Source organism: Patiria miniata, unplaced genomic scaffold (genome assembly GCF_015706575.1).
Source record: "Patiria miniata isolate m_02_andy unplaced genomic scaffold, ASM1570657v1 HiC_scaffold_7, whole genome shotgun sequence".
Taxonomy (NCBI): domain Eukaryota; kingdom Metazoa; phylum Echinodermata; class Asteroidea; order Valvatida; family Asterinidae; genus Patiria; species Patiria miniata.
This window is the reverse complement of record NW_024037074.1, coordinates 15,508,278-15,536,120: the sequence shown is the minus strand read 5'-3', so window position 1 is coordinate 15,536,120 and position 27,843 is coordinate 15,508,278. Positions and strand designations below refer to the sequence as shown.

The window sequence follows — 27,843 nt, the reverse complement described above, 5'->3', positions numbered from 1 at the left end:
ATTACGCCTAATGTCAACATTTTGGTATTGACTATGCAAAAAGCAGTGTGTTTACAAGGGCTCCTTGTAGTCTGTACCGATTCCGACATGACTTGACAAAACGGTCCCCAAAGCATACATTGCACCCTTTTCAAACAGTATTGCCATCTCTGATTTTTTTCCTTGTGGGGGGGGGGGGGGGGGTTCAATCATATTCAGTAGAGTAACACTTAACACATTAAAGAATATACCGTATCAATTCCATCGAACATCAGCATGAAGATACCCTCTCCCCCCAAAAAAGACAGTGGCATATGCAAATTAGACATATTCCTACAAATATCGGACTCCTACCTTATAAGTATTACTGGTTAAACCATGGAGGTAGGAATCCTACCTCCATGGTTAAACCCTCTCACGTAAGCGGTCACTCTCCCAGTTATCTTTGCGCAATACTACCAATGAATCCGTGTGTCATATAGAGTTCTGGACTAGTCACGCCACAACAGCTATTATCATGCAAACGATCTATTCGTAAATACTTCTGAAAAAGACTGGCAAACTTTCCTTTGACCAATATTTGCTGAGGGATTAAAGATCGATAGCGCGCCCCTCCCTTAGTCCACGAAGCTAAGACTTGGAGCCCAGTTAGGCCTACTGTAGTGCCCCGAGAGACAACGGTTGTCTCAATCATCATGGGTAGAATGTACACGTCTGTAACGTTCCTCGTGCTCGCACTGAGCGTGTTCTTGGCGCTAACGGCGGCCCAAGATGCGCCCACTGTCACCATCCAACAAGGCGTTCTGGTCGGCACCACCGAGACTTTTCAGGAATCCCAATTCATCGGTGTGAACAAGACCATTGATGTCTTCAGGGGCATACCATTCGCTGAGCCGCCCGTGGGTGGGCTGCGGTTCAGGGCCCCGGTGGCTAAGGAGCCGTGGGTCGATACGTACGACGCTTCGTACTTCAGAGATGCCTGCGTGCAGGACCCTAGCCAGCTGTACGGTGCAACGATGAGCGAAGATTGCCTCCATCTCAATATCTACGCACCAAAACCAGCTGTGGTGAGTGTATTTCTTTTCTAATCAAAATCTTAATCGTTTATGCTTGTGGATATTTTCGTATTCTGGAAAGATTCCCATCTGGCCATCACTAGTTTTTCCCCTAAAAAGTCAAAATTAGCAGGGGAAATACTGAAGTATTTACTAAGAAAACACTTAGAAATTTTCAGACCAGTCTAATAGGGTTTGTGCACAGAGTGACAAGTGATGGCCAGATATGTGAATCTTTCCCTGTTGATTCATACAGCGTGAGTTGTGCGACTCTTTATGACGAAACTCCTCAATGTTGCTTCGAATCAAACCGTGGGTACCGTTTCCTTATAAATTGTTGTGAGTCTGGCTATTGTGCTCTTATGTTTGCACCGCAACTTTCGGCAAATCTCCATCCACTCGGTATATACAGGTTTATCGCTTCTGACGAGCCCTCAGTCGAGCCCCGAACAAAAACACTATGACAAATGGGAAAATCCGCCAACACAGGGGCAGAATTCCAAATCGGGGCTTCACTTGCAAAGACCCTTTCGTGCCCTTGCAATAATAGTTTGATAAGATTCTAGGTGAGAACTCATTCAACCTTGCCAGTTCAATCTCTATTTCATTACGCCCTTGCAAAGGGTCCATGCAGTGCTCAATTGATAGAGCGCCTAGGTTCAAACCCCACCATAGTCAATTTCTTTATTCAACCGTTGAACATAAGGCTAATGTAGGTAAACAAACAGACCATAAGCTTGAATGTCAATGGAACGGTGTTATGATTGCCATAGCAGCAGGATACCTTTTATAAACATTAGATTGTCATGCAAATCTGGGATTTGCATCGTCATCATCCATGTTTATAAACCTGTCTCTTTCTTGCAGCCAGGGGGCGCTGCTGTCATGGTCTGGATACACGGCGGTGGTTACGTCTCAGGGTCTGCCGTGCTAACAACTTATTGGGGACAACCATTGGCTGCCTCGGGTGACGTCATTGTCGTCACCATCAATTATCGTCTGAGCGCATTTGGCTTTCTAACAACAGGTATGTTATAATATAGTTTTAACAAAGTTGTCAAAATAGAGCTTTGTTATTTAAAAAGAAAATTATTGGGATAAGCTTGACGAAACTCTCGTCAATACAGCTGTCAAAAGAATAAAGAAAATTATATTTGAATGTCAGACTAACAGGATTTTGAGATCTGACAGTTTTGTTAATTGTGAATAGATCTGTTCAGAGTCACCAACAGTTTATAAAATGTTCTCACAAAAACAGTTTATGTTGTGATATTGTATGCGGATGCTGCATCCCTCATCGTTTTACGTGTAAAGGTTTTTCCCATTTTTGTGGCACACGACACATTTTGGGTTTTTTCTTTTTGCAAGCGGGCAATTTGGGGTCATTTGCTGCTTTATACTCCCATGAAATCTACAGTACCTGTCACTGACACAATTTGCTATTAAGGCGAGTGACTCGGTACATTTTGCAACCGCGATAAAATAATGGCTATCAGAGGTCTCACGTTTGTTTTTTCCTTTTATTTACCACAAACTTACAGGTGATGAGGCTTTACCAGGAAATGTTGGGCTGATGGATCAAACTATGGCATTGAAGTGGATCAAGGAAAACATTGCAGGTGAGTTACACCAATCAGACCAGGCGGAGTCTCACACACAAGACCGGCCTTCAGTCCTACTTAGTCATGGACTCTGACTCTGAACAAAACTAAATCGGAGTGACTCAGATTTGGACTTCTGAGCTTTTGTACCCGTACGTTGTAGACGCGTTCCCGCCTGATTTTTTTCCAAAGATAAGAATTTAAGTCTGACGTTGGAAACAGTTAAAAGCGACAAATGCGAATGGGAGACAGGTCAAGTCTTTGGGAACGACTCCAAGTCAATTTAAAATCAACACCTATACTAGGCCTATACATGTCCAAAAAAGTCCTTTAACGCGAAAAGAAAATACTCACTTTCAGAATCTGCCACTTTCCACTTGGCGTCCTCCAATGTCGATACAGCGCTGGAGACGGTGGCGGAAGGTGCGTGATGCGTCCGAATGCTTCCGAAGGAATGCATGATTGCACACCTCCGTTTAGCGCAACACACGATTTTGATTCTCTGCGACTTTAGGGCCTATACTAGACTAGTATGGAACGGATGATGCAAGGCAATAAATATTTATATTTATATTTATATTGTATACATTTTGTTAAAGATCTATTTAATTTTTGTGTAGACATTTCGAGTATGGGTAGGCAGGCCTTAGGGCTACAGTGTTTAAGTACACTTTTGTCAACCCTGGCCGGTTTGAAATGTTTTATTGTCCTTGTTTTCTGTCCTTCTATTTCCTCTCCCCTGTCAAACTGTCCACCCTTTCTTCCCTCCCCCTGACCCCGGCCCATTCTTTCTCGCATCCTTCAGTCCAATCAGTCTCGTCTGGTCATACTTTTTCAATTTCCAGTTTTTGTTTACTTTATGACATTTATTTGCTTTGTCATTGTACTTTTGTTCATTTGTTGGCCGAATAAATAATAATGATAATAATTATAATAAGACAAGAAAAAATATGTCGCTTTTTAATCCTCTTTTCTTCTATTTTGTCTTCTTTTTCATCAACATTTTGTCCGTAGCCTTTGGCGGTGATAGCAACCGTATTACTATCTTCGGTGAGAGTGCAGGGGGAGCCAGCGTCAATTTTCATATGTTGTCGGAACATTCACGGGGCCTGTTCAACCGGGCCATACTACAGGTGAGATATCATGGCAAAGAAGACGACATAATGACATTACCATGTTCAATATTCGGGTAGCAACCAAGTAAAGTCAATGACCATAATGCGCATACGTCAGAGCAATGAATGAGAAGAACAGCTAGGCTGCATTTTATTGTATCGATCATCAGGAGTTGACTAAGCACTCTTTCGGGAAAAAAATGTTCACTTTTGGAGGAAAAGGAAATGTAAGATGTCCTCCGGAACTGAACCTGGAGCCTCCAGTATTAAAATCAGCGATAAGACGCACATGCCACAGCGAGACCACACTGACTGGCCTGGAATATAAGCTTTTAAAACTTATTCCTAATCAGAGGACATTTGGTTGTTCACGCTATATGTTTAACGCATGCGCATTATGGTCATTGGCCATTTTGGAGGAGTAGGCCTACGTACTCCATGCCAGACAATGCAAAGTGTCTTTAAGTGATCATTTTGTGCTAGATAACCACCCTTAGTTAATGTTTACCCCTTCAATCTCTCACTAGAGTGGTACAGTGTTTTCACCATGGGCGTTTTCCGAAGAGAAGGAGGCGCTTCGTAGTCTGGCGTTTAGGCTGGGAGAGAGACTTGGGTGTGTCACATCCGAGAGCATGGAACTTGTGAATTGCCTGAGAGACAAGACCGCAACGGATCTCTTCGGGGCAATAGACCTGGTAAAAAGTTTGTTTTTAAACTCGATATACTGTATCTACTTGAAAATTATATTGTTGACTCTTTTTAGCTGTAATTTTCATAATGTGTGGTCACTGAGAAAATAATGTTCATTTGCGCTGAGGGGTTTGTCGGTTAATAGCAACCCAAATCATTTTTTTTTTTATAATTCATGTGCATATTACTAGGGAAAAAATGTAAAATTCTTTAATCCTAAAATGTCATTCAAAACATTATCTTCGTTCATTTCTTTTATGGCCCTGTGTGCGATGACATCAGACCCCGACCTCCCATCCTTAAAAACAATTCTCTGTTTCTGAATTGCCCAGGCAAACTCCCTTTATACGGTGGTGGTTGATGGGAGCTTCCTCGTCGATACACCGACCAGTTTGTACCTCACCGGTCGGTATAATCACGTGGATGTACTCCTAGGCACGAACAAAGACGAAGGCACGGTGCTGTTCAGCGCCTTCAATCCGGCCTACGCCAACTATGCCACATCACCGGTAGCCCCGACTTTGAACAGACGAGAATTCGACGAGGTTATCGCTAACGAACTCTCAATTTTCATGGGTAAGAAATGGCAAATCGTGACCAAAAGTCAATCACCAGCCAATCACATTATCCTAAGTCTGGTCACAAGTTTAACAAAGGTTGAATGTTGATTAAGGAATGCGTTCGTGAGTTCATTTCGAACTTGGTTCAGTGGTTTGACTCAGAATCAGACAAGCGTGGCTGAGTTGGGATGACTTTGGGATGTTTTCAGTTTCACAAGTTTTCAGAAACGTTTAGGACTAAAACTTTCTGAGGCTGAGCAAAATGGAATGGCCCTAGTATTAGTACCCAACAATCAGCCATCTGTGACAAGATAGATATGAAACGGGGGGGGGGGGGGTGAAGGCGTACCGAAGGCATGCCGAGCCTGGGGTCCGGGCATGCCCTCAGAAATCTTTTGAAATGCACGATGCTTTGTCCTACATTCTAAGGCAATTTGAGAATAATTTTAGGAACTCCAACATCCCAATCTTTATTTTGGCCCTCTTTTACTATAAATGGTATATCATTAGTCAGTGGCAGAACGGGGGAGGGGTGCAGTTTCCAACACCCTCTGGACCCGCAACTAGTGTACCCAAGGGAACCGCAGAGAAGTCGATAGTGCAATAGACCATTATCATGTTGCGGCCATCTTGATTTTCCCCCATTCACATCAACGTAACCAAAGTGAGGCTGGAAGGAAAAATAGACTCATTTTTGCGCAGTCAGTCAGTACTGTTATTGGATACAGGTAACATGACTAAATGGTGGCAGCAATGTCTATAAGCCTACGTCCACGAAGATTTAATAACTATTGCTTTTGATGGGTAATCTTTGATTATACTGTCAGCTGTACACTTCTCATTTTCTCCAGTCGGAAAAGAGTGATTAATTCAACATAACCGTTAGAAGATCAACACTTGATTTTTGAAACGAAACAACTTGGGCCTTTAAGCCGACATCTTATTTATTATTTTTTTTCAGCTGGAAACACAGATCAACTTCAAGCCGCCATCAAAATGCGGTACATCGACTGGTCCCAGGCCGACTACATCGACCACGATTTCTTCCCGTCGTACGTGGAGTACTCGACCGACGTCCAGTTCGCCTGTGGTACGGACGGAGTGGCGCGTGTCCATTCCTATGGGGGTGACAATGTCTTCCTGTACCAGATGACACACGCGCCCTCCGTGTCGCTTATCAACCTGTCGACTGGGCTGAGGCAACCCTGGCTGGGAAGCACCCATGGCGAGGATATTTCGTTTGTCTTTGGCTGTCCGTTCATTCCGGAACTGTCGGCGCTGTATGCCGATTTCACGGATGAAGAAAGAGCACTGGCCGTCCAGTTCATGAAATTCTGGACCACTTTTGCCAAGACTGGGTGAGTGAACTTCGGGGCCGATAGGGTAATATTCACGACTGAGGGCGCCTTATCAATGCCACTTAGTTCGGTTACGTTGATTGTAATGGTAAAAAAATCAAGATGGCCGCGGCATGATAATGTTCTATAGGGCAATGCGGGTAATGATTGTTTCAAGAATCTTCGCGATGCATGACTTGGTTATTGCACCTTTCTCCCAACAGAAACCCGGGAACTTCCCAGTCTGGGCGCGATTTCTGGCCCCGGTTTACTATCCCGGAGTTGGGATACAAGGAACTCAGCTTGAACCTGACCACATCCAGGGCACTCAAGAGCGACAAGTGCCATTTCTGGACCTCCTACGTGGTGCAGCTCAACACTATGCTGGGTAAGGACTAAGGAGATGGTAGTCGACGAATCTATATGGCATGTTTGAACGATGATGGATTAAGCTACACCAAGTAGGGCCAACACGTTTACAATATCGCCAATGGCTGTACTAAAATGGAGTTTTATGCTTTTCATTAAAATTAAGATAAGATTGATTTATTCGTTCAATGATTAAAAACAATCTCATAAATTTACTCGCAAAAAATGACTCAATTTAAAGATAACATACAAGTAAAACAATAACCACATAAAATCACTACGATAATAAATACAATTGCAATAAGTATCATATACATTAAAAATGCCCCCTTGTTAAAAACCCGCACGGCCGATGGTATAAAACTATTTCCAAAACGGTCGGTTTTTACACCGATTGATCTCATTCTTCTTCCTGGAGGCACCAGGTGAAGGAACTCGTTTACTGGTTGATAAATGTCCTTAACAATATTCTCGACACGCTTCCTTATTTATCTTCATATCATTCAACTTAAAACCATGCATGTACGACGCGTTTTTAGCCACCTGATTCACTTGGAAGTGACATTGAACCAGACAATAACAGAGCTGGTCAGGCAAGATTCAATTACACATCTATAACAATTAAATCAAAATATGTCTGCTCACACCAAAGGATTTCAGTCTTCGTAAAAAAAATACAAACGTTGTTGGGCCTTTTTCAAATTTTCAGATACTTGACTTGACCAAGACAGGGTGTTAATAATTGTACCGAGAAATTTAAAACAATCCATGATTTCCACATTTTTTCCATTAATGAAAATAATTGGTTCGATTTGACCCTTATTTCTACGGAAGTCAATTATCATTATCAACAAAGACAAGATTGCTTCGCGTGTCTCCCTTCATTGATGCATCGCTTATTGCTGTGTCTTTTTTTTTTATTGCAGCCGATTTGGATGTCGCTGAGCGTGAATGGAGGGAAGCTTTCCACACCTGGAAGTATACCGACTTGGCCGACTGGAGATACCAGTTCGCTGAGTATAAAGCAATCAACGCGAAGTAACGTGGAAAATGAGAAGAAAATCCAATCGATCAGTTTCTAGGTCATCATTTTTATAATAATTATGTAGATTAAAGCATTAAGATTAGTTCAAACATTTTTAACGTTTTTACGACAACGATTTATATAAATTACACTGGCAGGTTTTTTAAAAACCTTTTTCGTAGCAGAATTTTAGTGCGTCTTTCTATTTGCATTTTTGTAGGTTTTCTGGCCTTGATCGAATTTGGTTCAAAAGAAAAATCATTTAAGTATTTGATGATATCCAATTATCCAGTACAAATATGTTAGTAAGTTCATTTTGACTTTTACTTCACTAACCCTATGATATTAGCAATGCTATTATCTCAACTTTTAATAGATTTTACACATTTCTTTTTAAAAGTTTCATTGCGTTAGTCTTTATATTTTCCGTTCATTAGTAATGTGTGTCCAATTTGTAATAAATAACGGTCTTCAAAACTAAATTCCTTTCTTCCAACCATTTGTATGTTTTGTTTTAACGAAAACAATGAACCCACACTGCGAGAGCCGAATAGTCTTGACATAGAGAATAATCATAGAGAATAGACATTTGGTAGTGAAACGTTCCATGTCTCATTCAAAGCAACTTGCATTGTAATAAACGAAAATGCAATTGAAAACGATTATATTTGGGGGGGTAAAACTCGAACTACTACGGGTAATAGGCCTACAGCTTTAAAATACATGTTTTGCTTGTCTGCAACTAACACGCGGGACGTCATAAGCAAGAGGGATAATAGGCGCACAACAAAGCACTACAAAAGATAGTGTGTGTGTGCCCGATCGTAAAACATCATCAGAGACGGTGGTCACATTTTGGCAAAAGCCTTTTTTCTTTTAATACTGAAAACGTAATCCTACATCATTGGTGGATAATCCTTGATATTTACATAATACGAACGCGCAACACGGTATATAGGCATTATTGATTAATGTGTCCTCACTGTACTGTGAGATAGGAAGTGATACCCCTTTAATCTGTGTCAAGGGTCAGGTGACAATGCAATTTTTTTTGCGGACCAACGTGATCTTTGATAGTTTTGACCTTTCAATGTTAACAAAAAATGGAATTCTGAAGTTTTTCAATTCAAGGGTTTAGTCATGTTTATTTGTCGACACATTTGTTGTAATCGTTGAATCTACAGAAAAAGTTTTCCAGAGGTGCCTAGCAATTATACAGAACAGTTCATTTAAAATTACAATTACAGAAAACACTAAAAATAGTAAACAGTAAAATGCGGGGTACATAAAAACACTTAAAATATATAAAAAATAATCACGGACCTTGTACCTTGTAAAATATATAGGTTGCCGTTCTAAAACAATAACATTACGGTATCAGAGACGAATTGTAACAATACAAAATTGATGGCTTTATTTTGTGGTAATAATTCTCGCCTTTGGCCTGACGAACCTCCGGTAAGCTGAAGGAAAACAGTGTTAGTAGACCACACCCTATGACAATATTTACAATGGGATTAAATTTCGATAAAGCTTGATGCCTCAAAACAGTTAAAAAACACAAGTACTCAGTCCAACATACCAGCTCAGTTTCTGAACTGTGTTGGGAGAAATCAGTTGTTTAATTTAATCAGTAAACATGAGTATAGTCGGTACAGGGTGGTACGTGTGCTCGTAGCACTGGACGTGTTAGCGGCGCTAACGGCGGCCCAACATCAGCCCACTGTCACCGTCCAACAAGGCGTTCTGGTCGGCACCACCGAGACTTTTCAGGAATTCTCCTCAAAACAATAATCGGCTAGGCAGCTAATTTAAATTTGATAAAACGCGTCAGTCGAAACACATTGCCTCGCTTTTTGCATTTTGCATCACTAAATATTCATACAACGATTGTGTTGGTTCACTGTTTACTTAAAGGATCTTTATAATACATGCATACCCTTTGTTGTATTAAATTGGGCTATTCACATGTTGAGGTTGCATTGTGGAGTATACTGTTTGTCAAGTGATTAGTAACCGCCGCACCGTGTTTGACGACGACAAGCATTTCAGAAACATGACAGATTCGTTCCTCGTTGTTGCAAATGCATTGCGAGTCATCCTCGTATTGAATGTGTTCTTGGCCCAAACGGCGGCCCAAACGGCGGCCCAAGATGCGCCCACCGTCACCGTCCAACAAGGCGTTCTGGTCGGCACCACCGAGACTTTTCAGGAATCCCAATTCATCGGTGTGAACAAGACCATTGATGTCTTCAAGGGGATACCATTCGCTGAGCTGCCCGTGGGTCGGCTGCGGTTCGAGCCCCCGGTGGCTAAGGAGCCGTGGGTCGGTACGTACGACGCTACGTACTTCAGAGATGCCTGCGTGCAGGACCCTCTACAAGCTTTCGGAATGCCCATGAGCGAAGACTGCCTTCATCTGAATATTTACGCAACAAGGACAACGTTCGTAAGTGTTTCTTCTTCTCTGCTGTCATCGTCATTCCTCACTTTTCCCTTTTGGCAATCACTTGCATCACTGCTACTTTTGTCACACTCGTCCCGCCTCTAAACATGGCCACTATGGTCTCAATCCCTGAGTTACGCTTATCGCATACATCATTGTCTTCACCATCAATTCTCTCACTCAAATCTCCAACATCACCATGCACCCTCATTCATCATCACCACCATCACCCAAATCGACGGATGCACTCACCACAATACCACCACACCCTCACCAGAAAAAGTCTTAGCCACCCTCCTCCAAATCACCATACCCATCACCATTCACCACGCACCACAATAACCCTCACCACTACACCACCATCATCAACACCCAACTCTCCAACCTTACATCTCATCCAATAATGATATAATTCCTGTCTCTTTGTGACAGCCAGAGGGCGCTGCCGTCATGGTCTATATCCACAGTGGCAGTCTCAATGGCGGATCTGCAGTCCTCCCTGATTTTAACGGCCTCCCATTGGTTTCCGTGGGTGACGTCATCCTTGTCACCATCAACTATCGTCTCAACGTCTTTGGGTTCCTAACAACAGGTACAAAAAGTGACCCCTAAATCCAAGTTAACAAAATGTTGGGGGTCGGGGGTTGCACCCCCCCCCCCCCCCCTACTCATCTGCTGACTGATGTTACAATACTAGTAAAATGGGGCCGACGATAGCCCTCGTATAAATGGAATGCTAAAGTTCGCAAAATATTCTAAAATTGCCTTGGAATGCAGGAGAAAGCATCTAAGAATTCTGAATTTTCGTGGGGGGAGCACGCCTTCATATTCCCCCGGAACCGATACGACCAAAATGGCAGATGTTAAGAATGATAAAAAAAATTCTTCTGATATTGTAATTTTCATTTGTCCCACAAAAGGTGACGAAGCCTCGCCTGGTAATGTTGGCCTGAAAGACCAGGTAATGGCCTTGGAATGGATAAAACAGAACATAGCAGGTGAGACAAGTAGATGTGTACCAAGGCAATAGTAATAAAGTAATACTTTACTGATGACTGTTAACGGAATGGATGCCTCTGAAATTGGGTAAAGAAATTAAGGATTAAGATTCTCACATAACTCCGGCGGAACATTTTCGTTGCCCTTTTAAAAATTAAAATGTATACCTTTAGACATTTCTTTCAAATGTTTTAGTCTTTAGAAAGCCTCTTTGGGGGATTATTTTTTTGGCAGCGACAATTCTCAAAGGTTACTTTTCACTCGAGAGAGAATGGATTTATTGAACAATTGTTTCTTCATTGAGCAAAAGAAGTCGACAAAATAATTATCTGATTACTATCTGTATAGCATTTGGCGGTGATAAGGAACGCATCACGATCTTTGGAGTGGGTTCTGGAGGTTTGAGCGTCAACTTACTGGTCCTGTCTCAACAGACTACAGGACTGTTCAGTCAGGCTATAATGCAGGTAAGATCACAAAAAACTATAGAAAACAGACCTAAAAACACCGGACCATTCCGGATCTGATCATAAGCCCCGCCTACTCACGTGTGTTTCTGATGTGGTCACCTGACCAAAAGTCGTGAACTCATTGGTAAATAAGATTGATTGACAGGTATGAATGGTATACCACGAAACAAGGACAAAACTAGTATAACCTCGCCCAACAGCTCACTTGGTCTGTTCCCGAAAAATGGACCGAAAGTAAGCCCCCTAAGTTTCCCATAAAATATAACTACCATATTTTAATTGTAAAAAAGCAAATAAATAAATTAAATAATTAAACAACTATTTTTTTTAATAACAATTCAGAAAGATGTTAATGAAAAGTCTGTTAATGGAGGCAAAATAATGCAGTAATAGTCACGTTTTATTTATCACAAATCGCTATAAATCTTGCTAAACATCTAAAGTATGGTGTTCCATATGTGCCATCGGTGTTGCATTTTTAAGCTCTGGCAGGGATCTTTTAGGTAGATTTCAAGTAAAACTTTCATGCAAGACGGCCAGAGCTTATTGTGCACTCGCACTTGTTCTTTATTCTGAAGATGTTAACAGCGAATAAACATCCACCCATGCAATCCATTTCTATCCCAATCTTAAGCTCGTATTGAGGGCGCTGTTCGATTAAATTTAGATTGGGACTCCCAAAAAAGTAGTTACATGTATGTTCATGCGGCAGTAAGTTTCAATCCTTATTACACTGTAGTAAAGATAACTGTTAAAAACTTGTATTCGTTTCTGTTCTTACACATTGCTAGCTTATAGTGACTGACCCAATCTCTCCAAAACATGAACACCCTCTTTTTATTTCAGAGCGTCACCGCCCTCTCCCCGTCGTTTTACGAGGATCAAGAGCTGCTGCGACAACAAGCGTTTCAGGTCGGGGAGAGAGTCGGCTGCAGAGTCTCGGATAGTGTGGCGCTGCTAGACTGCCTACGAGAAATAAACGCAACGGCTCTCATTACTGCAGCACCTCAGGTACATACTGGTATTACATGTATGTAAGAATATTGGTGTCAGCGGTGGGATACGGACCGTTTGTCTTAATATCTAGTGTATTTTAGTCGTTGCCTTCGTAATGCGCATCGGAGTCACTATAACTTTTTTAATAAATGTAGAAAGCAGTTCTCAATCCTACCAAAATGAAAAGTGGTAACTTATAGAGAGTTGACAATACTCTGCTCCAAAACAGGGATATCATGACTTAGGATGTCTTCATAATTTGGTGTATTAATAACTTTTTGTTAACAGTCATTGTTCCGTTCCGCACCTGTGCTGGATGGGACGTTTCTGGATGACACACCGGCCAATCTGTACGCCACCGGCCGGTATAACCACGTCAAACTCCTCCTTGGGTCCAACAAGGACGAGGGCACATTTAATGTCTACCTCAGCCAACAGTTTGGCGAGTATCGAACCAAAGAACAAGCACCTATCATCAACGAGGAGGCTTTCGATCAACTTGTGACAGAAAAATTTGTGAGAGATTACGGTAAGGGATTTTAGTAAAGAGCAGCATTAAAAAGTGATCTGTTTTCTTAATTCCAACTTCCAAACTTACATCAAATTGATGTTTATTACTTTCTCATACTATTTCCATGATCATTTTAGGCTATTCAGTTGTAGGCCTATTGGTTAATTTGAATTTACCAATCGTTGGCAAAAATGTAAGAAAAAATCGAACTATACTTATTATTTTTCGTCTGTGTTTTGTTGAAAATGATTTTTCCCCTCTTTTTTTATAGGTTATTCCAACGATCAGCTGACTGACGCTATCAGAATGCAGTACATTGATTGGTCGCAAGCTGATAACGACTCTTACGATTTCTTCCGATCGTACGTTGACTTTGCTACCGATTTCAGCTACGCATGTCCAGTCGATCAGGTTGCACGCTATCACGCCCAAAGCGGCGACGATGTCTACGTGTATCAGATGACGCACGTACCGAGCGTGTCCTACTGGAATTACGGCGGGTTCGGCCCGGGCTGGTTACTGGCCGGACACGCTGAAGATGTCCAGTTTGTCTTCGGTTTTCCGTTCATTCCTGCCGCCACGGCTCTCAGGGGAGAACTCCAAGACGATGAGAAGGCTCTGTCGGTCAAGTTCATGGAATTCTGGACCAATTTCGCCAATACTGGGTTTGTCCAGTTTGTATATACTATATATAATTTTGTGTATTAATTTAGTTTATTAATAGCTCTCACAAAAGTATGAGAGACCTGAAACTTTAACGACAGGTTTTGCTTTTCAACAGAAACCCTGGCGTGCAGACCCCGGGCTCCCCTCCGGACCCTCAGCGCGATTTCTGGCCCCGGTTTACTATCCCAGAGTTGGAGTACAAGGAACTCAGCTTGAACCTGACCTCATCCAGGGCACTCAAGAGCGACAAGTGTCATTTCTGGAACTCTTACATGGTGCAGCTCAGGACCATGCTGGGTAAGGAGATAAATGGTTCAACGGGTCCACCTGGTTATTTTCTCCAATCAGTTTTATAACTACGCAACTAAAATCAGCCTTGTGTGGTTTTGATTGTAAGATTGTGTTTTGAAAGTTTTCGTTGTCTTTCCATTTTTTTTTTTATAGCTGATTTGGATGTCGCTGAGCGTGAATGGAGGGAAGCTTTTCACACCTGGAAGTACACCGACTTGGCCGACTGGAGATACCAGTTCGCTGAGTATAAAGCAATCAACGCGAAGTAACGTGGAAAATGAGAAGAAATCCAATTGATCAGTTTCTAGGTCATCATTTTTATAATAATTATGTAGATTAAAGCATTAAGATTAGTTCAAACATTTTTAACGTTTTTACGACAACGATTTATATAAATTACACTGGCATTTTTTTTAAACCTCTTTCGTAGCAGAATTTTAGTGCGTCTTTCTATTGCATGTTTATAGGTTTTCTGGCCTTGATCGAATTTGGTTCAAAAGAAAAATCATTTAAGTATTTGATGATATCCAATTACCCAGTACAAATATGTTAGTAAGTTCATTTTGACTTTTACTTCACTAACCCTATGGTATTAGCAATGCTATTATCTCAACTTTTAATAGATTTAACACATTTCTTTTTAAAAGTTTCATTGCGTTAGTCCTTATATTTTCCGTTCATTAGTAATGTGTGTCCACTTTGCAATAAATAACGGTCTCCAAAACTAAATTCCTTTCTTCCAACCATTTGTAAGTTTTGTTTTAACGAAAACAATGAACCCACACTGCGAGAGCCGAATAGTCTTGACATAGAGAATAATCATAGAGAATAGACATTTGGTAAAGACATATTTATTGTAATGAATATCAAAATGTCGTTGGAGTGAAACGTTCCATGTCTCATTCAAAGCAACTTGCATTGCTAATAAACGAAAATGCAATTGAAAACGATTCTATTTGGGGGGTAAAACTCGAAACTAACCACGGGGAATAGGCCTACATCTTTAAAATGCATGTTTTGCTTGTCTGCAACTAACATGTTGGACGTCATAAGCAAGAGGGATAATAGGCGTACAACAAAGCACTACAAACGATGGTGTGTGTGCCCGATCGTAAAACATCATCAGAGACGGTGATCACATTTTAAAGCCTTTTTTCTTTTTATACTGAAAACGTAATCCTACATCATTGGTGGATAATCCTTGATATATACATAATACGAACGCGCAACACGGTAAAGAAATGTATATGCATTATTGATTAATGTCTACTCACTGTACTGTGAGATAGGAAGTGATACCCCTTTAATCTGTGTCAAGGGTCAGGTGACAATGCAATTTTTTTGCGGAACAACGTGATCTTTGATAGTTTTGACCTTTCAATGTTAACAAAAAATTGAATTCTGAAGTCTTTCAATTAAAAAGGATTAGTCATGTTTATTTGTCGACACATTTGTTGTAATCGTTGAATCTACAGAAAAAGTTTTCCAGAGGTGCCCAGCAATTATACAGAACAGTTCATTTAAAATTACAATTACAGAAAACACTAGAAATAGTAAACAGTAAAATGCGGGGTACATAAAAACACTTAAAATATATAAAAAAATAATCACGGACCTTGTACCTTGTAAAATATATAGGTGGCCGTTCTAAAACAATAACATTACGGTATCAGAGACGAGGTGTAACTATACAAAATTGATGGCTTTATTTTGTGGTAATAATTCTCGCCTTTGGCCTGACGAACCTCCGTAAGCTGAAGGAAAACAGTGTTAGTAGACCACACCCTATGACAATATTTACAATGGGATTAAATTTCGACAAAGCTTGATGCCTCAAAACAGTTTAAAAACACAAGTACTCAGTCAAACATACCAGCTCAGTTTCTGAACTGTGTTGGGAGAAATCAGTTGTTTAATTTAATCAGTAAACATGGGTAGTCGGTACAGGGTGGTACGTGTGCTCGTAGCACTGGGCGTGTTAGTGGCGCTAACGGCGGCCCAAGATCAGCACACTGTCACCGTCCAACAAGGCGTTCTGGTCGGCACCACCGAGACTTTTCAGGAATTCTGCTCAAAACAATAATCGGCTAGACAGCTAATTTAAATTTGATAAAACGCGTCAGTGGAAACACATTGCCTTGCTTTTTGCATTTTGCGTCACTAAATATTCATACAACGATCGTGTTGGTTCACTGTTTACTTAAAGGATCTTTATAATACATGTATATCCTTGTGAAGGTTGCATCGTGGAGTATACTGTTTGTCAAGTGATTAGTAACCGCCGCACCGTGTTTGACGACGACAAGCATTTGAGAAACATGGCAGATTCGTTCCTCGTTGTTGCAAATGCATTGCGAGTCATCCTCGCATTGAATGTGTTCTTGGCCCAAACGGCGGCCCAAGATGCGCCAACCGTCACCGTTCAACAAGGCGTTCTGGTCGGCACCACCGAGACTTTTCAGGAATCCCAATTCATCGGTGTGAACAAGACCATTGATGTCTTCAAGGGGATACCATTCGCTGAGCCGCCCGTGGGTCGGCTGCGGTTCAGGGCCCCGGTGGCTAAGGAGCCGTGGGTCGGTACGTACGACGCTACGTACTTCAGAGATGCCTGCGTGCAGGACCCTCTACAAACGTTCGGAATGCCCATGAGCGAAGACTGCCTTCATCTGAATCTTTATGCAACAAGGACAACGTTCGTAAGTGTTTCTTCTTCTCTGTTGTCACCGTCATTCCTCACTTTTCCCTTTTGGCGGTCACTTGCATCACTGCAACTTTTGTCACACTCGTCCCGCCTCTAAACATGATCAGTATGGTCTCAATCACCGAGTTACGCTTATCGCATACATCATTGTCTTCACCATCAATTCCCTCACTTAAATCTCCAACATCACCACCCTGAAGTCACATCACCACCATCACCCAAATCGACGGACGCACTCACCACAACTATACCACCACACTCTCACCAGAACAAGTCTTAACCACCCTCCTCCAAATCACCACACCCATCACCATTCACCACGCACCACAATAACCCTTACCACTACACCGCCATCATAAACACCCAACTCTCCAACCTAACATTTCATCCAATAATGATATAATTCCTGTCTCTTTGTGACAGCCAGAGGGCGCTGCCGTCATGGTCTATGTCCACGGTGGCGGTCTCGTTGCCGGATCTGCAGTCCTCCCTGATTATAACGGCCTCCCATTGGTTTCCGTGGGTGACGTCATCCTTGTCACCATCAACTATCGTCTCAACGTCTTTGGATTCCTGACAACAGGTACAAAAAGTGACCACTAAATCCAAGTTAACAAAATGTTGGGAAGGAAACGCAGACTTCTCTAAGCATTGTGGGTATATTGTGTATGATGAAGTGTTGACAAGTATGGGGGTCATTCTTTAAGTTTATCTATAGGGTTTATCTACAGGGGGTTGGGGGTGGGGGTGGGTGTGGGGGTTATCTAGGGGGTTGCACCCTCCCCCCCCCCCCCCCCCCCATGCTCATCCGCTGGCTAATGTTACAATACTAGTAAAATGGGTCCAACAATAGCCCAAATGGAATGCTAAAGTTCCCAAAATATTCTAAAATTGCCTTGGAATGCAGGAGAAAGGCATCTAAGAATGCTGAATTTTCGTGGGGTGAGGGGAGCACGCCTTCATATTCCCCCCGGAACCGATACGACCAAAATGGCAGATGTTAAGAATGATAAAAAAATGTCTTCTGATATTGTAATTTGCGTTTGTCCTACAAAAGGTGACGAAGCCTCGCCTGGTAATGTTGGCCTGAAGGACCAGGTAATGGCCTTGGAATGGATAAAACAGAACATAGCAGGTGAGACAAGTAAATGTGTAAACAGGCAACAGAAAATGGTTAGTAAAAAAGTAATACTTGACTGATGACTGTTAACGGAATGGATGCCTCTGAAGTTGGTCAAAGAAAGTAGTATGATGAACTTGAAGTTTTCCAAATATTTGTTTAACTTAAAGAAATTAAGGATTTAGATTCTCACATAACTCCGGCGGAAAATTTTCGTTGCCCTTTTAAAAATTAAAATGTATACCTTTAGACATTTCTTTCAAATGTTTTAGTCTTCAGAAAGCCTCTATTGAGGATTATTTGTTTGGCAGCGACAATTCTCAAAGGTTACTTTTCACTCGAGAGAGAATGGATTTATTAAACAATTGTTTCTTTATTGAGCAAAAGAAGTCGACGAAATCATTATCTGATTACTCTCTGTATAGCATTTGGCGGTGATAAGGAACGCATCACGATCTTTGGAGTGAGTGCTGGAGGGTTGAGCGTCAGCTTGCTGGTCATGTCTCAACAGACTACAGGACTGTTCAGTCAGGCTATTTTACAGGTAAGATCACGAAAAACTATCGAAAACAGACCTAAAAACACCGGACCATTCCGGATCTGGTCATAAGCCCCGCCCACTCACATGTGCTTCTGATGTGGTCACCTGACCAAAAGTCGTGATCTTATTGGTAAATAAGATTGATTGACAGATAGGAATGGTATACCACAAAACAAGGACAAAACTAGTATAACCTCGCCCAACACCTCACTTGGTCTGTTCGGCCGGAAAATTGACCAAAATTTAGCCCCTAAGTTTCCCATAAAATATAACTACCATATTTTAATTGTAAAAAAAGCAAATAAATAAATACTTAACAACTATTTTTTTTTTAACAATTCGGAAAGAAGTTTATTAAAAGTCTGTTAATGGAGGCAAAATAATGCAGTAATGTAATAGTCACGTGGTATTTGTCACAAATCGCTATAAATCTAGGTGAAAATCTAAAGTATGGTGTTCCATATGTGCCATCGGTGCTGCATTTTTGGGCGTCGCAATTTAAAGCTCTGGCAGGGATCTTTTTGGTAGATTTCATGTAAGACTTTCATGCAAGACGGCCAGAGCTTATTGTGCACTTGCACTTGTTTTTTATTCTGAAGATGTTAACAGCGAATAAACATCCACCCATGCAATCCATTTCTATCCCAATCTTAAGCTCGTATTGAGGGCGCTGTTCGATTAAATTTTGAATGGGGGCTCCCAAAAAAGTAGTTACATGTATATTCATTCGGCAGTAAGTTTAAATCCTTATTACACTGAAGTAAAGATAACTGTTAAAAACATGTATTCGTTTCTGTTCTTAACTTACAAATCGCTAGCTTATAGTGACCCAATCTCTTCAAAATATGAACATCCTCTTTTTATTTCAGAGTGGTACCGCCCTCTCCCCGTTTGCGTTTTACGAGGATCAAGAGCTGCTGCGACAACAAGCGTTTCAGGTCGGGGAGAGAGTCGGCTGCAGTGTCTCGGATAGTGTGGCGCTGCTAGACTGCCTACGAGAAACAAACGCAACGGCTCTCTTTACTGCAGCACCTCAGGTACATACTGGTATTACATGTATGTAAGAATATTGGTGTCAGCGGTGGGATACGGACCGTTTGTCTTAATATCTAGTGTATTTTAGTCGTTGCCTTCGTAATGCGCATCAGAGGCACTATAACTTTTTTTAAATAAAATGTAGAAAGCAGTTCTCAATCCCACCAAAATGAAAAGTGGTAACTTATAGAGAGTTGACAATACTCTGCTCCAAAACAGGGATATCATGACTTAGGATGTCTTCATAATTTGGTGTATTGATAACTTTTTGTTAACAGTCATCGTTCCGTTCCGTAGCAGTGCTGGATGGGACGTTTCTGGATGACACACCGGCCAATCTGTACGCCACCAACCGGTATAACCACGTCAAACTCCTCCTTGGGTCTAACAAGGACGAGGGCACATTTAATGTCTACCTTAGCCAACAGTTTGGCGAGTATCGAACCAAAGAACAAGCACCTATCATCAACGAGGAGGCTTTCGATCAACTTGTGACAGAAAAATGTGTGAATGATTACGGTAAGGGATTTTGGTAAAGAGCAGCATTAAAAAAGTGATCTGTTTTCTTAATTCCAACTTCCAAAGTTACATCGAATTGATGTTTATTACTTTCTCATACATTTTCCATGATCATTTTAGGCTATTCAGTTGTAGGCCTATTGATTAATTTTAAAATACCAATCGTTGGCTAAAAAGTAAGAAAAAAATCGATTTATGCTTATTATTTTTCGTCTGTGTTTTGTTGAAAATGATTTTCCCCTCTTTTTTATAGGTTATTCCAACGACCAGCTGACTGACGCTATCAAAATGCAGTACATTGATTGGTCGCAAGCTGATAACGACTCTTACGATTTCTTCCGATCGTACGTTGACTTTGCTACCGATTCCAGCTACTCATGTCCAGCCGATCAGGTTGCACGCTATCACGCCCAAAGCGGCGACGATGTCTACGTGTATCAGATGACGCACGTACCGAGCGTGTCCTACCGGAATTACGGCGGGTTCGGCCCGGGTTGGTTACTGGCCGGACACGCTGAAGATGTCCAGTTTGTCTTCGGTTTCCCGTTCATTCCTGCCGCCACGGCTCTCAGGGGAGAACTCCAAGACGATGAGAAGGCTCTGTCGGTCAAGTTCATGGAATTTTGGACCAATTTTGCCAAGAATGGGTTAGTCCATTTTGTACATCATATATTTGTCTATTACTTTAGTTTATTAATTGCTCTCGAAATAGTATGAGAGCCCTGAAACTTTAACGACAGGTTTTGCTTTTCAACAGAAACCCTGGCGTGAAGGCACCGGGCTCCCCTCCGGACTCTCAGCGCGACTTCTGGCCCCGGTTTACCGTCCCGGAGCTGGGGTACAAGGAACTCAGCTTGAACCTGACCTCATCCAGGGCACTCAAGAGCGACGAGTGTCATTTCTGGAACTCCTACATGATTCAGCTCAACACTGTGCTCTGTAAGCAAACATAAACACGGTATTTTGTTGATCTCGCGAGTAGTTTCACGAAACTTCTTCTTTTTTCAATATTTTTTGTATCACAATATTTTTTTTTTGATTTTTTTTTCCTCAGCCGACATTGATGATGCAGAACTTGAATGGAGGCAAGCGTTCTACACCTGGAAGTACACGGACTTGGCTGATTGGAGAAACCAGTTCGCCGAGTATAAAGCAATCAATGTCAATTAATGACTAAACGTAAATAAAGAGGAACTAAATTTACATCATTGCGAGTCTTACAAGATTAAGGCGATTTGATTAGATTGAGCTGTTTTAACAAAATAATCATCAGCTGTTCTTTATTTTTTTTTAAATCCTTTTCAAATATATCTAAAATACCGTAAAAGTATGGCAAAAAATACTGACCAGAGTTTAAAAATTATTATTTTCTTTCGAACAGTAGATCGATACGACTTTTAACTTAAAACATTTTTTTTTCGATAAAACGATGTTCCTCTACTTTTGAGGAAAAAAAAGTTTTCGATTGATTGTTTTAACAATAATTAAAATTATTGATCAGTGAAATAGACTATATTGGTGAACTTTTTCCCAAAGTTTCCAAACTTCATCACATTTATCTCTCCCACTCCAAGATGCAATGGTCCTTGAATACTGCCTACAGACCTTTATCATGCTGCCACCATTTCAGTCATGTTCCCTGTATCCAATAACAGTACTGAATGATTTTTTGTGTGCAAAAAGGAACAGACTATTTTTCCTTCCAGCCTCGCTTTGGCTACGTTGATTTAAATAGGAAAACTCCAAATAGCCGCAGCATGATAATGGTCTATTCTCTTCAACAGACCCGCCTTGCAAATAGACTTGTTCCCGGTCCTTTTTTTAAAATTATTTATTCATTTATTTAAATTAATGAATGTAGCCTATACGCTCATCCAATGAGGGTAGTTGACTAGTTAGCGATTTTGATAGGGGTGGGAACCAGGCCTCCTTAACTGAATATTGTGGAGCCTCACGAAGTTCAAGCTTTATTATTTTAGAACAACATTTGGGCGAATGTTTTTTTTTTCGCAATCAAATCACATGAACTACAGCTTATCGGAACGTATCTATTACGAATTACTCAACTGGTGTCCCGAATTTGACAGATCGATCAGTGATTGTTTCAGAAAACCCGGTGCGCTCACAATCTCGTTCCCATTGTCTAATGTCAACATCATAGTAGACCCTGGGAGAAAAACGTGTTTCCTGTATTCTGATTGGATCCCGCAAAAGCAAGTAATGGATTTATATCGTGTACTTGGTGATTTTATTTCTAACTTGCATTATTTGTTATAATGTTTATGGTAAATTATTACGTCCATTTCTCCTCATAACAAAAATCGGCTAGACAGCTAATTTAAATTTGATAAAGCGCGTCAATCGAAACATAGTGCTTTGGCTTTTGCATCACTAAATTATTTATAGCACGATTGTGTTGGTTCGCTGTTTACTTAAAAGATCTTTACGATATATCCTTTGTTGGATTAAATTGGGCTATTCACATGTTGAGGTTGCATTGTCGAGTATATGGTCTGTAAACAGCCGCACCGTGTTTGACGACGACAAGCATTTCAGAAACATGGCAGATTCGTTCCTCGTTGTTGCAAATGCATTGCGAGTCATCCTCGTATTGAATGTGTTCTTGGCCCAAACGGCGGCCCAAGATGCGCCCACCGTTACCGTCCAACAAGGCGTTCTGCTCGGCACCACCGAGACTTTTCAGGAATCCCAATTCATCGGTGTGAACAAGACCATTGATGTCTTCAAGGGGATACCATTCGCTGAGCCGCCCGTGGGTCGGCTGCGGTTCGGGGCCCCGGTGGCTAAGGAGCCGTGGGTCGGTACGTACGACGCTACGTACTTCAGAGATGCCTGCGTGCAGGACCCTCTACAAACGTTCGGAATGTCCATGAGCGAAGACTGCCTTCATCTGAATATTTATGCAACAAGGACAACGTTCGTAAGTGTTTCTTCTTCTCTGTTGTCATCGTTTTCCCTTTTCCCTTTTGGCGGTCACTTGCATCACTGCAACTTTTGTCACACTCGTCCCGCCTCTAAACATGACCAGTATGGTCTCAATCACTAAGTTACGCTTATCGCATGCATCATTGTTTTCACCATCAATTCTCTCACTCAAATCTCCAACATCACCATGCACCCTGAAATCATTCATCATCACCACCATCACCCAAATCGACGGACGCACTCACCACAACCACACCCTCAACAGAGTCTTAACCACCCTCCCCCAATCACCACACCCATCACCATTCACCACGCACCACAATAACCCTTACCACTACACCACCATCATCAACACCCAACTCTCCAACCTAACATTTCGTCCAATAATGATATAATTCCTGTCTCTTTGTGACAGCTAGAGGGCGCTGCCGTCATGGTCTATATCCACGGTGGCGGTCTCAATGCCGGATCTGCAGTCCTCCCTGATTATAACGGCCTCCCACTGGTTTCCGTGGGTGACGTCATCCTTGTCACCATCAACTATCGTCTCAACGTCTTTGGATTCCTGACAACAGGTACCAAAATGGACCCCTATAAATCCTCTTAACAAAATGTTGGGAAGGAAACACGGACTTCGCTAAGTATTGTGTGCATGATGAAGAGTTGACAAGCATTGGGGCATATTCTCTAAGTTTATCTCCGGGGCTGAGGTAGGGGGTGGGAGGTTTATCTAGGGGAGTTTGGGTTGCACCCCCCCCCCCTTCCACTCACTGCTGACTAATGTTATAATAGTTGTAAAATGAGGCAAGAATAGCCCTCGTAAATGGAAAGCTAAGTTCCCAAAAATATTATAAAATTGCCTTAGCATGCAGGAGAAAGCATCTCAGATTTCTAAATGTTCCGGGGGGACACGCCTCCACTCACCCCCCCCCCCCTTCATACCCCCCCCCCCCCCCCCGTTTCCTGAAAGCTACATCCGCCTCTGACATTTATCAAGCAAGTTTGTATTCTTTCGTCAAAATAAAATGAGGAGCATTCTCATATCATAAGATTAATTAAGAGATCCCGAATTCATCATGATGACGATGAGGCTGGTAGCTCGAATAGCTATCGAGATTTATGAGTATAAACCGCTCTTGGAGATGCTTATCGTGGCAGTTCAAGGAACCGATACAACCAACATTGCAGATATTAAGAATAATAAAAAAAAAATTATCTTGTGATGATGTAATTTTCATTTGTCCCACAAAAGGTGACGAAGCCTCGCCTGGTAATGTTGGCCTGAAGGACCAGGTAATGGCCCTGGAATGGATAAAACAGAACATAGCAGGTGAGCTATGAGACAAGTAGATGTGTACCACCTGAAGGTAATTCGCTCTTTTCACACTTCCGCCATGGGCATGCAGAGCCTCGATCTGGCAACTTTACACAATGAATGTAGCCGGTTCAGTGATTCCCGTGTCGGGGTTCAGATCACTGAACCGGCTATTTTTATTGTGTAAACTTTCCAGATCGAGGCTCTGCATGCCCAAATGGCGGAGTGTGAAAAGAGCGAATAAAAAATGGTTAGTAATAAAGTAATACTTTACTGGTGATTTCTGTTAACGGAATGGATGCCTCTGAAATTGACCAAAGAAATTAGTGTGTTGAACTTAAAGTTTTCCAAATATTTGTTTAACTCCGGCGGAAAATTTTCGTTGCCCTTTTAAAAATTAAAATGTACACCTTTTGGCATTTCTTTCAAATGTTTTAGTCTTCAGAAAGCCTACAAACGATCTATTTTTTTTGGTCAGCGACAATTCTCAAAGGTTACTTTTCACTCGATAGAGAATAGATTTATTAAACAATTGTTTCTTCATTGAGCAAAAGAAGTCCACGAAATAATTATCTGATTACTATCTGTATAGCATTTGGCGGTGATAAGGAACGCATCACGATCTTTGGAGAGAGCGCTGGGGCGTTTAGCGTCAGCTTACTGGTCCTGTCTCAACAGACTACAGGACTGTTCAGTCAGGCTATCATACAGGTACGGTACAGTCACGAAAACCTATGGAAAAACAGACACTGGACCATTCAATTAGTGTACATGTGTCGCAGTGCTTCTGATTACCGAGTTTGACTGCGGTCACCTGACCCAACTTGAGTCGTGATCTCATTGGTCAATAAGATTGAGGTCGGAATGGTATACCACAAAGCAAGGACAAAACTAGTATAACCTCGCCCAATATTATATTTTTCTTTATTACCTCTGCCAAAGAGGTTGTTTTTTTCATCGGATTTGGCTAGTTTGTTGGTTTGTTGGTTGATTGGTTTGTCTATTAACAAGATAACTACAAAAGTTATAGACATATTTGCATGATTTTTAGGGGTGGTCCTCGGTACAAGAACAAATCGATTAGATTTTGGAAGTCATCCTGATCTGGGTCTGGATGCAGGATTTAAAAAAAAAAAAATGCTTCACCATTTATGCGAGTATTTCTTTAGGGTGTACAGCGACCCAATTTCTCCAGAATATGAATATTCTTCTTTTTGGTTTCAGAGCGGTACCGCCCTCTCCCCGTTTGCGTTTTACGAGGATCAAGAGCTGCTGAGACAACAAGCGTTTCAGGTCGGGGAGAGAGTCGGCTGCAGTGTCTCGGATAGTGTGGCGCTGCTGGACTGCCTACGAGAAACAAACGCAACGGCTCTCTTTACTGCAGCACCTCAGGTACATACTGGTATTACGTGTATGTAAGAATATTGGTGTCAGCGGTGGGATACGGACCGTATGTCCTCTCTAGTGTATTTTTGTCGTTGCCTTTTCGTAATGTGCATTTGAGTCACTATATATTTTGTTTTTAATAAATGTAGAAAGCAGTTCTCAATCCCACCAAAATGAAAAGTGGTAACTGAAAGAGTTGACAAAACTCTGCTCCAAAATAGGAATATCATGACTAAATGTCTTCATAATTTGGTGCATTAACAACTTTTTGTTAACAGTCATTGTTCCGTTCCGTACCTGTGCTGGATGGGACGTTTCTGGATGACACACCGGCCAATCTGTACGCCACCGGCCGGTATAACCACGTCAAACTCCTCCTTGGGTCCAACAAGGACGAGGGCACATTTTATGTCTACTTTAACCGACAGTTTGGCGAGTATCTAACCAAAGAAGAACCACCTGTCATCAACGAGGAGGCTTTCGATCAAATTATGACAGAAAGACTAGTGTATGATTACGGTGAGGGATTTTGGTAAAAATCAGCATTTCAAAAAATACTGTTTGGTGTTTTATTTAATTCAAAGCCATCAACTTCCAAACTTACATCACGTTGATGTTGATTGCTTTCTCGTACATTTTAATGAAAACACTAACATTCTGATTCATAATAGTAGTCGGTTGGTTACTTTTAATTTACCAATCGATCAGTAAAATGCCTATACAGTTAATTAAAATTACTTGATACTTTGACATGATTTTTTTCGTCCGTAATTTTTCTTCATTGAACAAGCTCCTCTGTTTTTTTAAAGGTTATTCCAACGATCAGCTGACTGACGCTATCAGAATGCAGTACATCGATTGGTCGCAAGCTGATAACGACTCTTACGATTTCTTCCGATCGTACGTTGACTTTGCTACCGATTCCAGCTTCGCATGTCCAGCCGATCAGGTTGCACGCTATCACGCCCAAAGCGGCGACGATGTCTACGTGTATCAGATGACGCACGTACCGAGCGTGTCTTACTGGAATTACGGCGGGTTCGGCCCGGGCTGGTTACTGGCCGGACACGCTGAAGACGTCCAGTTTGTCTTTGGTTTCCCGTTCATTCCTGCCGCCACGGCTCTCAGGGGAGAACTCCAAGACGATGAGAAGGCTCTGTCGGTCAAGTTCATGGAATTCTGGACCAATTTCGCCAATACTGGGTTTGTCCAGTTGGTATATACTATATATAATTTTGTGTATTAATTTAGTTTATTAATAGCTCCCACAAAAGTATGAGAGACCTGAAACTTTAACGACAGGTTTTGCTTTTCAACAGAAACCCTGGCGTGCAGACCCCGGGCTCCCCTCCGGACCCTCAGCGCGATTTCTGGCCCCGGTTTACTATCCCGGAGTTGGGGTACAAGGAACTCAGCTTGAACCTGACCTCATCCAGGGCACTCAAGAGCGACAAGTGTCATTTCTGGAACTCCGTCATGGTTCAGCTCAACTCCATGCTGGGTAATGGTTTTTACAGTCTAACTTCTCACGTATCAGAATAATAACACTTAAAATGCTCAATAATTATCGTCGCGCGCAAACACACTTCCAGTAATTTGTCTTGGAAAAGACGAGTACACACGAATGGATCTCGCAGCGATGACAGAATAGGTCTTTGTCAATTCAGTTTTGTTGTAGCAGCATTTTGGTCTTCTCCAACAAATTGTAAGGTCCTCCTTACTACCATCCGTAACCATTTCGTGCATCACAACACCATTGCCGACGCATAAGGTGCACCGGGGTTAGGGTTTTCTCTCCATTCACTCTGATAACTACCCAACTAAAATCAGCCTTGCGTCCTTTGATTGCAAGATTGTGTTTAGAAAGTTTACGTTTTCTTAACTATTTTTTTCCTCAGCTGAGATGGATGAAGCAGAGCGTGAATGGAGGCAAGCATTCTACACCTGGAAGTACACGGACCTGGCCGACTGGAGAAACGAGTTCGCCGAGTATAAAGCAATCAACATGAATTAAAAACAACTCTTTGTAGCTTATAAGCTTCGTATTAAAAAAGAAAAAAAGAATGACGTTTCAAATTTTGCAATGTGAAGTTAATATTCAAAGTATGCCATAAAAATCTAAAATTCAAGACTTAAAACCTGTTGCAATAAATTGTAAAATACATGTA

The 27,843-nt window shown here is 41.6% G+C and overlaps 2 protein-coding genes across 2 annotated transcripts; both read left to right on the top strand.

The window, feature by feature from the left end:
• Positions 1-475: 475 nt before the first annotated feature.
• Positions 476-27,843, top strand: LOC119744984. Its single transcript, XM_038221208.1, has 36 exons — positions 476-1,046; positions 1,902-2,061; positions 2,576-2,653; positions 3,650-3,768; positions 4,278-4,445; positions 4,773-5,016; positions 5,962-6,358; positions 6,562-6,725; positions 7,633-7,746; positions 9,707-10,179; positions 10,609-10,768; positions 11,097-11,174; positions 11,524-11,642; positions 12,492-12,656; positions 12,930-13,170; positions 13,424-13,817; positions 13,934-14,115; positions 14,263-14,374; positions 16,316-16,808; positions 17,237-17,396; positions 17,871-17,948; positions 18,359-18,477; positions 19,344-19,511; positions 19,788-20,028; positions 20,282-20,675; positions 20,786-20,967; positions 21,083-21,195; positions 22,427-22,969; positions 23,390-23,549; positions 24,227-24,304; positions 24,882-25,000; positions 25,514-25,681; positions 25,954-26,194; positions 26,485-26,878; positions 26,995-27,176; positions 27,574-27,843. The coding sequence occupies exons 1-36, from the start codon at positions 675-677 to the stop codon at positions 27,687-27,689; spliced, it is 7,689 nt and encodes a 2,562-aa protein (XP_038077136.1). The 5' UTR covers positions 476-674; the 3' UTR covers positions 27,690-27,843.
• On the top strand, positions 9,174-14,838 carry LOC119746244 (cholinesterase 1-like). The gene is made up of 9 exons (XM_038223074.1): positions 9,174-10,179; positions 10,609-10,768; positions 11,097-11,174; positions 11,524-11,642; positions 12,492-12,656; positions 12,930-13,170; positions 13,424-13,817; positions 13,934-14,115; positions 14,263-14,838. Exons 1-9 carry the CDS (start codon positions 9,787-9,789, stop codon positions 14,376-14,378), a joined length of 1,848 nt encoding a protein of 615 aa, XP_038079002.1. The 5' UTR covers positions 9,174-9,786; the 3' UTR covers positions 14,379-14,838.